The sequence below is a fragment of the Neolamprologus brichardi genome, chromosome 11, assembly GCF_056152115.1.
Source record: "Neolamprologus brichardi isolate AB-2024 chromosome 11, ASM5615211v1, whole genome shotgun sequence".
In the NCBI taxonomy this organism is placed as follows: Eukaryota; Metazoa; Chordata; class Actinopteri; order Cichliformes; family Cichlidae; genus Neolamprologus; species Neolamprologus brichardi.
Genome location: NC_142114.1, coordinates 26,261,372 through 26,273,875, shown reverse-complemented (window position 1 = coordinate 26,273,875; position 12,504 = coordinate 26,261,372). Strand labels below are relative to the sequence as shown.

At 38.7% G+C, this 12,504-nt stretch overlaps 1 protein-coding gene across 2 annotated transcripts; it reads left to right on the top strand.

The window, feature by feature from the left end:
- Positions 1-6,537: 6,537 nt before the first annotated feature.
- On the top strand, positions 6,538-10,309 carry arl4aa (ARF like GTPase 4Aa). 2 transcript variants are annotated; one of them, XM_006791832.2, is made up of 2 exons: positions 6,538-6,611; positions 8,888-10,309. In XM_006791832.2, the coding sequence occupies exon 2, from the start codon at positions 8,990-8,992 to the stop codon at positions 9,590-9,592; it is 603 nt and encodes a 200-aa protein (XP_006791895.1). In that variant the 5' UTR covers positions 6,538-6,611; positions 8,888-8,989; the 3' UTR covers positions 9,593-10,309. The 2 variants fall into 2 exon arrangements, with proteins under 2 accessions (XP_006791895.1, XP_006791894.1); XM_006791831.3 differs by lacking the exon at positions 6,538-6,611 and adding an exon at positions 7,099-7,324.
- Positions 10,310-12,504: the final 2,195 nt, after the last annotated feature.

The window sequence follows — 12,504 nt, the reverse complement described above, 5'->3', positions numbered from 1 at the left end:
TATTTTTTTAGGGAAGTAAACACACTGCAACTTCAGTTACATGTCATGGTCCCGGGGTTCCTGACCGCACTGTCTCTACCTAGTTACAGGATTTTGAGTGTAATGATAAATCCCTAAAATGTTCTCTCATTTGTCCCATTAAGCAGTGCAAGGAGGGAAAAATGGATCTGCACAATGTCAATTTTAATTCACAAGTGCATATGATAAACAACACTCAGAAAACAAGGAATGATAAATAAACACTTAGCCACTTTATTAGGTACATCTATTTAGCTTCTCTTCACAAAAAAAAAAAAAGCTACTCACGTGGCGGCAACTGCAGGCTGGTCTAGGCATTTCAGAAAATGCTGGTCTATTTATGGCTCTCTCTTTTTCGTTATCCAAATTGTCAAAGATTGAGATGCCCCGGCTCATCTCCATCCAAAAGTGGACTTAACATCCAGCCTTTTTGTGGTTTAATCAAAGTATAGTCAAGAGCAAACCTAATCAATATTATTAATGATAATGTAGTTTGAGTAATGAAATAATTTTGTTGCCTGATTTTTTCAACTCGATTCCAGAAGCATTGTTATGGCTACGGTACGTCCTTGACTTGCTGTGTGAGCAAGAGCACTGAGGAAAAGAAAGCGTGAGAATCTGACTTTACTCCATATTACTTTAATCATACTTGATATAGTGATTGACAAACAATCAGAGACAGTATATTCAACAAGTGACTCACAGTGGTGAGAGGAGGTTGGACCGTCTAAAATATGACTTGGAGGCCACAAGTAGACCACAAGCATGATGGAGTATCAAGAGCAAGACTGCGGACTGGAGGGGCTACAGTACATCAGTAGTCATGATGTTCAGTCTTACCAAATAAGATCATTTAAATTCTTAGGTTTAAATATCTGAAGTTTCTAAGAAGCTGAATTGTAGCATTTTGCAAGAATATACTGAAAAGTTTGATTTTGTTTAAGTAAAATTAAAACTAATATTTATTGTAATGAAGAATGTACTCTTTGGGGGGAACATGAATTAGCAATGTTGGTCAAAATCACGATATCAAAATAGTGCAAAGCTGTTAAAAGTTCATGTAATGTGCTATGGATGTTGATTGATGTTCAAGTAATAGGTTTGGAGTTTATAGTAGGTGCTGTGGACATTCCCCTTGAACGGTCACTCTACTGTGATAACTTGGGACTTTAATGCAATGGCAGGCTTCATGGATGATGTTGGAGTTGGATACTACTATAATTATTAGGTTAGGATTTTCCTTATTTGAATAGAGTTCAAATAATTCCAAATGCAAGTTGAAATCATTAGGTAACTTTATTACGATAACAATGGTAAAATGCTTATTGAATTTTGCCAAAAACTTGATTTACATATAGTTAATGGCAGATTTGGGAAAGATCTGGGTACTGGAAAGAAAACGTAATGATAGCGGTACTAATGAATATGGAATTATATCAATGTATTTTGGATAAATTAGTAAGGAGAAAGAAAAATTCAAAAATAATGGGGAATAAGGAATATTGCTTGTCCTGAAGAGTTTATTTCATTGGTTACCAAATTATTAAGTTGATATAATTCCTGTCTTCAACACCAATAAGTTGGACTATAGGGAAATAAAGGGTAAAGGTGTTAAGGCCTGTACAGATAATCATAGTATTACTACTTAGGTGTATTAGAAAATGTGTTACTTCAGTTATTAATGACTACTTATTTTACTGCAGTGGGTTTTCTGGAAGACGAGCGAGCTGGTTTTAGTGCAGGTTCCTCAATTGATCATATAGTTGTTTCTCATAATGTGAATTATATTTAAACTATAGGAAACAATTATACAATTTTTTGATTATGAAAAAGCTGCGGAATTAGTTGAAAGTGTCTGTTATAGAGAAAGTTAAACATTGCAGACATAAATTGGAGAATTTTTACAGTTGTGTATAATTTAAACCAAAATACCAAGTTGTGTGTGATGGCCTGAAATCAGTGTTGTTGTGACTGCAAGATCGGGGTTTGACAGGGTGAAAATTTATCAACTCTGCTCTGTAAAAATTTCTAAATGATTTTGCGTATACAAGTAGTAGAGATAACGGGCTGGGATGTGGGGCCTCCTTGCTGCTGCGGAGCCTGGGGCGGTCCGCTTGCCTCCACCCCGGGGGAAAGGGTAACATCTCCTGGGTCTAGGTGCCGCTTCCCTGGGAAGCGGGAACCTGGACCTGGGGTATAGAGTTTGTTTTGTTTGTGTGTACAGTGTCCATGTATGTCTATCCCTATGTTGGGTGAGTGCTGAGTATTTGTATATGTGTGCATGAGGGTGGGAATGCATGTTTGTGTCTGTGTGTGCCTGTTTGTCTGTGTTTATATGTCAGGTCGGGTCTTACACTCCACCTCTCTGGGAACTCCCAGGCCCTCCAAAGGCCTATCTCCCCTCACCACACTCCCTGCCAGTAACTGATGCCCTCAGGGGTCGGTGCGTTGGTGGTTCTTGGTGTCCGGGGCTGGGCGCTCAGGTATGTACCAGCTCACTCCCGGTGACTACTTGGCGGGGCCTGGTCTTGCTTGGTCAGGCCTCTTCCGGGGCAAAGGGGGCCCTCGGGCCTCTGGCCTCTGGGCCTGCGGCTCGGTTCACTCTGGCAAAGCTGGCTGCCGGCGGGCACGCCAGTGCAGCCCCCTCTGGTTTCTGCTCCGTGGCTACTGGGTGACCCCTCATCTGGGGCTCTCCTCAGCTCTTCCTAGGAGGGTGGCATGGATGCCCCTCCGGTGGTCCTCCTTGGGCTCTCGCACTCTGGAGCCTCTGGATGTCTGGGGCCTGGATCTCCTCCATGCCTGCTTCATGCCCTGGGGGACAGGGCTATGGCTCTCTACATCCTCTAGCAGACCATTACATGGGGAAACCATTTGAATACAAGCGCGCTGATCCACACAGGTGTGCACACGGGTGTCCACTGTTCATAGACATAAACTACACCTTTATTGGCTGCTATTTCCAAGCACATTGTGCGCTGTCGGTCCTGCTTGCTACACAACAACATTCAACATTTTGTATTTACTGCTGTTTACACTTAGCTAGATTAATGTGATGGTGTTGTGTTTAGTATGTTGCTCTGTTTTTTTTTTGTTTGTTTGTTTTTTTGCTTGTTTTCTTGCTTGTTTTCTCTTTTTCTCTCAACAGGTGATCCAGGAGATTTTTTTTCCTTTTTTTTTCTCTTCTTTCTCTTTTTAAGTGCCCTCTCTCACTATCCCTCTTCCCTTCTGTTTTTCTTTTCCTTCATCTTTCTTTCTCCCTTTCCTATCCCTCAGTCATGTCTGTCCCGTCTGTAACAACTGAAAATAAAATTAAATAAATAATAAAAACAAAGGTCGATCAAATGGACCAATACGGCAATGCCATGATGATCCATTTGGCAAAGTAAATCCATTGGGTATCCTTGTTGGTCTTCAGACAACAATTCTGACGGCTAAAGAACCAAATGGGACAGGCAAAAAAAAAAAAAGAGAGATAACGGGCTATCATTTCTGGCTGAGAAATGAGTGATGACAATGTTGAGGTCTAAGACTTTGTGCTTCTGTACACAGATGATACTGTAGAATTGTCAGAATGAAAAAAAATAAAAAAGAACTTCAGAAGGCTTATTTAGTAGAAAGATATTGTTGACTGGAGACTGTGTGTAAACCCCAATAAAAGTAAAATAATTTTTGTAAGAGGCAAAGTAAGAACATTCTGTAACTTTAAATTTGCAAACTCTGTATTACAAATAGTGGATGTTAACATTTAATTAGAATAATCACTTGAGAAGTTCAGAAAGCTCTCTATAGTTTATTAACTAAATATAGATATAGTTACAGTTGGTTGACCAGATAGATGGTCTTACATGTATTGTTGTATGGGTCATAGATGTGCGGCCATGAAGACATTTTATCTATTGATGCTTTCCATGTTAAATATTTTCTCCAATTAAATAAAATCGTTGCAAATTGTGCTCTACATTAACAATTTGATAGATTTAAGTTGATCAAGTAAGAATGTAGGATGATTGGTTTCTGGTGTAGATTATAGAATGAAAATAGAAAGAAATTCTCTCTTGTGTTTACTTTTCTGAAAAATCAACTCATGTTAGCCAGGTAGTTCAAGCTGGCTAGCAAATATAATTAAATTCAAATATAGTTAAAGTTACCAATAACATAAAATTGCACAACAAGTGAAGTTTACTCTAAACTTGCTGTGTACAGCGTGCATCCTGAACATTGTTCTTCCGTTGCATTAAATTTGGCATTATGTTTCTGAGCACTGTGGTTAAAAAGCAAACAATGGAATAATAAAAGTGGAACGAAAATTTACCATGTATAAAATCCATCAATAAGCATTTCAACATTTTTGGTAATGTTTTTAGGGCCTACATTAGACCCTCCATTATAGAATGTTTCGGGGAATTATTCAAAATTACATAATTTTAGAAAGCACCATCTTTTTCCTCAATAGAAATAGAAATCCTTTTTTTAAATTATAGTTATTTTTAATTTCTTTGGACTAAAACAGAATGAGAAAACACTGCTTTGTCACATATACTTTATACAGTTATCAAAAATTTGTATTTTATTTTGTAAGGTACACAAAAGCTACTTTGAGTAAGGAGCTTTAACAGAGGTGTACCTTGTCAATTAGACTTACACAGAACAAAAAAAAAAAAACCCTAACTCTCCAGGGACAATTGCAGTAAGATTATGCTGTTTAGAAATATAAATATCACCCCGTGACTTTGTCTTTAAAATAAACTGCTAAAGGTTCCTCACTGCCCCCCCCAAAGTGAACTTGTTCCTTGAATAAATCCAAAATTTCAAAAGGCTCTCAGAATTCTAAGTGCAGTGTTTCAGTTGGTGATTTGGTTCATACCTTGATTTTATTATTCTAGCCTCCCCACTGGTTCTGCCTGGTTTCGGTGTTAATGTGTTTGTGCTCCTGTATTATCTTGTCTTTTCTCGTTTCAAGTGGTCTCTCAAGTTTCAATGCCTGTTTTACTTTAGTTTTCTGTTGTGTCGCTTTGCAGTCCTGTTTTCCCTCCTTTGTGATTGTCTGCCATGCCCTGATTGTCTTCACCTGTGCATAATTAGCATAATTACTCTCACCTTGTCAGTAGTTTCACCTGTCTGCTGTGCCAGGTATCTCAGTATGCAATCAGTCTCCTGAGTATTTATAGCTCTGTCTTCCCCTTTATCTGATCTGATGGTCTGGCTTCTTTCTTGCTAGTTGCTTTAACCTAGTTTAACTTTTATGTTGTATTACTTGTGTATAGTAAGGTTTCTTTGCACGGTAAGCTTTCACCACCTTGCATTGAGAAGTTACAATTAAAAAAATGAAAAAGAAAAAGCTTGCAATAAAATCTAAAAACATTAAAAATTCAGCTCCTTTCTTGACAAATTTTTGTGAACACTAAATAATAATAATAATACTATTCTAAGTATTTATGCCTGCTTATAAAAGAGATTATTTTGACACCTAAAATTGTAAATGATGCTTATTTCATTTTGGAAAAAATATACTATATAGATTGATGCCCAAAATATGCTTCTTCTTTTGGCTCCTCCCTTTAGAGGTAAATAATCTGCCTCCATCTCACTCAGTCCCTAGCATCTTCTTCTGTCACACTAACGCCCTGCATGTCTTCCTTCACAGCATCCCTAAACATCATCTGAGATCATATTCTTTTTATCCTGCCTGGAAGCTCTGTGTTTCCCATTTCTTTGTCCGATACATCCGCTATCCCTCCCTTACACATGTCCAAACCATCTAATTTTGAATTGAAGAAAAAAGGTTAGTCCCTGAATTAATTTTTGCTATTCAGCATGCACGTGATTAAGATCAACTCAGAAAAATGGCTCTAAACTGGCTGGGTAAGTTGCCTAGTAAATCCAAGGTCAGTAGTTTGATCCTTAAATCCTGCAGTCCACATGCAAAAGTGTCCTTTGGCAAGATTCTTACACCTAATGTTGGTGAAAGGGTGAAAGGAATATAATAAATGACTGCATGATTCTCTGCATGAATGAGCAAATGTGGCTTGTGGTGTGAAAGTGCTTTGAATGTTCAGTAAGGACTAAAGTACTATATAATATACTATGACAGCACATTGGCTGCCTTTTATAAATACAATTCATTGAAAGCAAATTGCCCATCAATACTTCCCTCTTCCAGCAGTTGTGCTTGAATTTTGTGCCATTTTTGGGGAGGTGTGCTGCATATTGTAGCTATTTATATGGATACATACCATATGGTGCTACCGGATTCTGTGTCCAGTGTTAGGCTGTGTATTCTATTATTCTGTCTTTGTGGGTTTGTGTGAAAATAAACAAATCAAAGGCGCTAAAATAGTCCAGCACAGACTGCTTATGCAAGGCAGTGGCTAAGGGCCAAATACTGTTTGTTATCCTTTCTGAGCGATGGCCTGCACTGAGAGAGGCGCTTTTCCTGCCCTCTGACCAATCATTTCAAACAAAAACACGCGGCCGAAGGGGGCGGTGCAGTTTCTGCACACACACACACACACACACACACACACACACACACACACACTGATCTGGCGCGGTCATAAAGGGAAAGTACACTGCCTGCATTAGCTGAATCAAAGGTAACTCTCAAATTTTATTTACAATGGTTACTAACCTGTGTCTATTCGGGTCATCATTCATCAAATTCCCTTAATGTTAATTGTTTATAAAGGCTAAAATACCGGAAACAATAATTATTATGATAAATGTTTAGGGTTGTAGACTTGACAGAGCTTAGAAACGTATTTTGAGCTCTTCGTGAACTGCATTTGCTTGACAGAATAGATTTCTAAATGCAATAACCAGCCGTATGCATGTTCTGTGGAGTATTTTTAAATATAACCCTAAATTTGACTTGACGCATAATTAGTACGTCTTACTGCGGATCAAGAATCAAAGAATACTGACGTCCGGAGTAAAATGGTGCGACGGGCAGTCAGAGCAACAGGTGATCTGCGTTCCCGGGCAGAAACGTGATTGACAGCTGTTTTAGTCAATCGGCTGCCAGAGGAATGAGGGCACGGGCCAATTGCGCGGTCCCGCAGTGTCAGTATGGGCGTTGTTCCAGGCTGGGCGCACACACAGCGGCAGTGTCATCAGCGGTAGAGCCATACGGGACACTGAGGACAGACGGACATGGTGTGTCAGTTTCTGGCGAAGGCTTTGCTGCTGTCTTTGCGGAAATAAGAGAGGAAAATATACCGTGAGCTGAATTTCAGACGCTGTAGATGCAGAAGAGGTCCGCGTTTCTGTCCAGAGAGATTAGCTGTATTATCTTATCGTCATATGAAGGGTAGGTGACACATTTTCTTTTTTTTACTAGAAATAAAAACGTATTTTCTTTTCCTTCGATTTAAAGACCTTACCACTGCAAAATTAGTGGAGAATCATATCGTGATAAAGGGAAGTATTAAAATGCAATTAGGGATCGAGTATAATACATAAATACCGTGTAATGAAACATGAGTTGCAGTAATTTGAACTTAAGTACCCCTTTGAGCTCCATTATGAGGGACTTCAGCCAGTATGCAATGTAGTAATTAAAAGTTATCATCTTTAATTCACTTTACATAATAATGCTTTGACTCTGATACACCGCAAATGAACGTAATAATAAATATAAGCCTATATCTATACATCTTAAAAGCCACATTGTCATTCAGTGAGTAGGCACTTATGGATAGTGAGGGTGAAATAAAAAGTGGATTTGCATATTTATTATGTAAAAAAGTATTTAATGTTAAAATAAATTGGTAGACCATGACTAAGCATGGTCACAGTTTCAGTGTCACCATAATAAAAATAAATAATGAAGTATATTCTTTTTAATGCTGATTGTGAATGTTTTATTGATAGCTTGAATACTAATAGTTTGGTAGCATTCTCACTATGTAAAGCAAATGATATAGTCTTTTATATTCTCATATTCAAGGTTTGCATTTTGCTTGTTTTTTTTGTTTCCATTTGTCATTTGTTGGGGTTTTTTGGCCACTTGGGGGCAGCTGAACTGAAAGCACTAGCTGACCTTTGCACATTCAGTAAGCATTGATCAGCATTGACATCAGCTGGAGTCAGTCCAACTGACAAATACAAGTGTAGTGCGTTAGCTTTTATCTTTGTTTTAGCCTTGACAAAATATTTTCCAGTTTTGTTTGCTAGAAGTCACTATGTTCAGCATTGTCCAGTATTCTGAAACTGGAAACGGGTATACCAGTGCTTAACCTGCTGGCTAAAAAAGTAATTATAAGCTTTAAGTTAAGCTCAGCTAAGGTTAGACAGTTTGTGTGGTTTTTTTCTGTAATATTTGTTTGCCTCCTGAACAGGGAAAACTATCCCATTAAGGACATTTGAGCCATTGTGTTTTGTTTTGTTTGTTTGTTTTTTCTTTTCTTTTTCAGTTAGTGGTCCAACTTGGGAAAAGTATTCTTCTTCTGACTTTGGTGCATTCCAGTTTAAAGATGTGTTGGATTTTATTGCTTGATTTTAATTTTTTAACTTTAAATGTATTTATTTTTTGTACCTCGGAACTCATGAACCAAAGTTCACCATATGTTGACCCCAAGTGAATTTACTATAATAAAATCCTATCTTTGTCCCCCGCCCTGCCTAGTTCAGTACGTGTAGGAGTTCTGCTGAAACAGGCTGACTTGGTTTGATATGATCAGTAATAGGTGACTTAAATTAACCAATAAATAGAATTTGTTATGTAACTTACACCATTCAGTTTGTTGACTTTTTGACTCTTGTTTATTACTAAGTGACTAGATTGTTATATTACTGACTGAGCAGTAATGTCTTTGAACCTGAGAATCCTGGGAAATCTGATGTAATCTTTGTTCCATCCATGTGCTTTCAGGTACTTGGTGCCATCATTTTGGAATCTAAACAGCTCTTTGGACATCTGTTGGACAGTTGGCTCAATCCTTCCAAATTCACCTGCCTTTCCCCATGAGAAAAGATGGGGAATGGATTTTCGGAACAACCTAGCTGTCTCTCAAACATCCCGTTCTTCCAGTCTTTCCACATTGCCATCCTTGGACTAGACTCTGCTGGAAAGACCACTGTCTTGTATAGACTGCAGTTCAATGAGTTTGTAAACACTGTTCCCACCAAAGGTTTCAATGCAGAGAAAGTCAGAGTGCCACTGGGAGGCCACAAGACTGTGACTTTTCACTTCTGGGATGTGGGTGGTCAGGAGAAGCTGCGCCCCCTGTGGAAGTCATACACGAGATGCACAGATGGCATCATATTCGTGGTGGACTCTGTGGATGCAGAGCGCATGGAAGAGGCCAAAACAGAGCTCCATAAAATCGCCAAGAGCTCTGAGAACCAGGGAGTTCCCCTGCTCGTGGTCGCCAACAAACAGGACTTGAGGCACTCTCTGGGATTGGCTGAAATTGAGAAACTGCTGGCTTTGAAAGAACTGGGCCCTGCTACACCCTGGCATCTGCAGCCAGCCTGTGCCATCATAGGAGAAGGACTCAGGGATGGCCTGGACAAACTCCATGAGATGATACTGAAAAGGAGAAAAATGCTTCGGCAGCAAAGAAAAAAGAGATAAACTTTTCATGAGATAGACGTTCCTGTTGTTTCGTATGAAGGAAACCTAAAAAAAGGAATTTGTCCTGTTAAGCTTCAGGTTCAAATTCAGTATGCTGAGTTTTATCAGTCAAAACTGAGCTTTAGGATTCCCGGTCTATGTTTATGGTCTTATGTTTATGCTGTTGATCAAGAAATGCACATAAAGGAATGCAGTATGAAGATGAGAAAGTTTCAGATATGTGTGGATATGTTATAAAGAATTTATATGGATTGCAAAGTATTGAGGGTTTGGGGTCTGGAAGGGCGATAGAAGTTGTTTTAAGGATGTCTGTTCCAAACAATATAACCAAAAATAATTTAAGAAAAGACTTGGCCTAGATGAAGGGTTATTTGGTGAACGGCTGAACAATGATTTATTTTACTATTTCATGTGTTGTTCTGACTTGTTTTGTTGTTTTGATTTTGTTTTGGTTTTTTTACACTGGACTTTGTGAAAGAAAAGTATTATGTTTTTATTGTATTATTATTATGCGTGTGCTTGCTGTCTTATATCGCTCTGTTTTCCGAAGCACTTTAGGTTATCACTTCCTATGGAGTTTTTAAAAAGATAAAGTTATGTCAGATTTTACAGAAACATGTACAGCAAATGCTACTGAACAGTAGTTGGTCCACATTGGCCTCATTGTCTTTAGACTGGTTATGCAATATGTTTTATTGAATAAAACATGTAGAGCAATATTGACTGCGATATAGTGGCTATTATTTAAGAGTTAATATTTAAACAGCAGCCACATAAAGGCTCATTTATTCAAATAATAGCAACACTAAGCTTTAAGGAGCTGGTTTGAGTCTCCAGAAAAAGATTATTAGCAGTTTGTTAAACAAATCTCCCAACAAGGCATTAAAGCATTCAAGAGCTGCTGACTAGCTGATGTTACAAGTCTAGTGTTTGCATGTGATAAGGAGTGTTTCCAAAATGCATGCTCAGCCAACCTGACCTCTAATTGTCACGTTCTTGTTGGGTTTCATTTTTACGCAGCCTGCACACTAATTGTGTGGAACAGGAACACACCCAAAGGTTGAAGTTCCATTTATAAGATTGTGTCCCGGGAAACTCAGACATGTCTTATCATAGCCTGTATTTCCCTACAGATTGTCAGTTTCAGTGTTTTCTAATGAGCTAACAACACAGAAGTCAAACCTTCTGTAAAACTGACAGTAAAATCGCATTAACATCTTGGCCCCAAATTGTCATCAAAAACACAAACCAAATCTCTTTAGTGGAAAAAAAGAAGTTTGAATGTGTTTTTGCTTTTGCCTACTTCAGTGCAGCGGGATAAAGAGTGCACTGATGCGTTACTGCTCAGACATGTTGTCCTCAGAGCTTGAAAATGTTGTCAGGGCAGTCTGGAGGCCTGACCCAGTACAACAGGCTGGGGAAGGAGACTGTGAAGCCAGGGGCATTACTGAGTATTTTTGGACTGGGTTGGCGAGGATATTTTGTCCACTGCATTAATGCCATTTGTTCTCTCATTCCTTTGAAACAATTAATGACTGTAAGCCCAGCAGGCCAGTGTAGAAGCAGCTGGCTTTCTAAAATAGCTGTGTGATGCAGATTGGTAGTTTGCACTCCGCTCTGACTAAATCACCAAGTTTCCTCACCACATAAATATCTGTTCCAATTAAATGTCATAATTATAACCTCAATGTGGGATTTTGATGCTGTTTCCCAGGGGGCCTGTCACATATAGAAGGATAAGCTTATGTCCTTAGTGTGGGATTTTACACATTTGTATAACTGAAAGGCAACAGCAGGAAGTAAATGAAGGAATACTTTCAGTAGGTTTCAGTATTTAAAGGCAGAGGGGAACAGGAACTAATGGGAAGACAGCGAGGAGGAATAAATGCAACAATGGTACACAGTGTTTTGGTTACATTGTTGTCAGGTTGCCAGAATGACTCATTTTTGTCAAATGATGAAGCATGTTTTTGTATTTAGAAGCCCAGGTGCCTCTTGTTTGCCAAGGAAGGAAACTCAAAGGGGCACAGACATTTTCACACTTTTCCTGATTCCACTTCCCTCTCTCTGCAAGCAAGCCACGTCAGCTTTCTGTGTGTGCGCAAGTCAATTTTACGTGTCCTATCTTGTTTTGTCTTGTTTTGTTCCTCAGGTCATTTCTACTGAAGCACTCACCAGAGAATTCTAATAATTACTGGTTCTACACCAAGTTGCGTATCAGTTTTTGGGACACAGTTTAAATGTCCATAAGCACATGTTGACTCTGGTAAGGATAAATATTGTGGTTATAGAAGCTTATTTTTTAAAATTACTTTTTGGATGAACCAATAGTTAATTATACATACTTTTAGTGTATTTCCAATGGGCTCACTCTGTCCTGTTCTTTATCCATTCTTATTCCTGTACACTCAGCAAAAAAGTATCTGACTGTATCTTTATCAGTATAAAGTCTTGTGAATGGCATTCTACACAGGCAGTACTTAAGTGAAAACAGTTTGAGATCATTTGAACTTTGTGATATGACTTGTTATCCTGCTGATAGCAGCCATCAGAAGATTGGTACACTGCGGTCTTGACGCGATAGAAAATGTCAGCAACACTCAGTGTCTGTTAAGTATTGTTTAAACAATACAGCCTGCCGAAGAGGCTCAAAATTATTATAAAATTATTATTATACCACCCCCAGCAGTCAAAATGGTTGATACAAGACTGGATGGATCAGTGCTTTTATGCTGTTTACACTATTTTCTGACCCTGTCATTTGAATGTCGTCCGACCAGGCAAATATTTTTCAGCCCTCTATTGTCCAATGTTATTTAGCCTGTGCAAACTGTGGCCTCAGTTTCCTGTTCTTGTGTGGTCTTCTGCTGTTGTAGCTTATCTCCCAGATAGCAAACAGTAACTATGTTAAA

Excerpts from the sequence above, each read along its gene's own strand:
- arl4aa (XM_006791832.2), top strand. The coding sequence starts at position 8,990 with ATGGGGAATGGATTTTCGGAACAACCTAGCTGTCTCTCAAACATCCCG.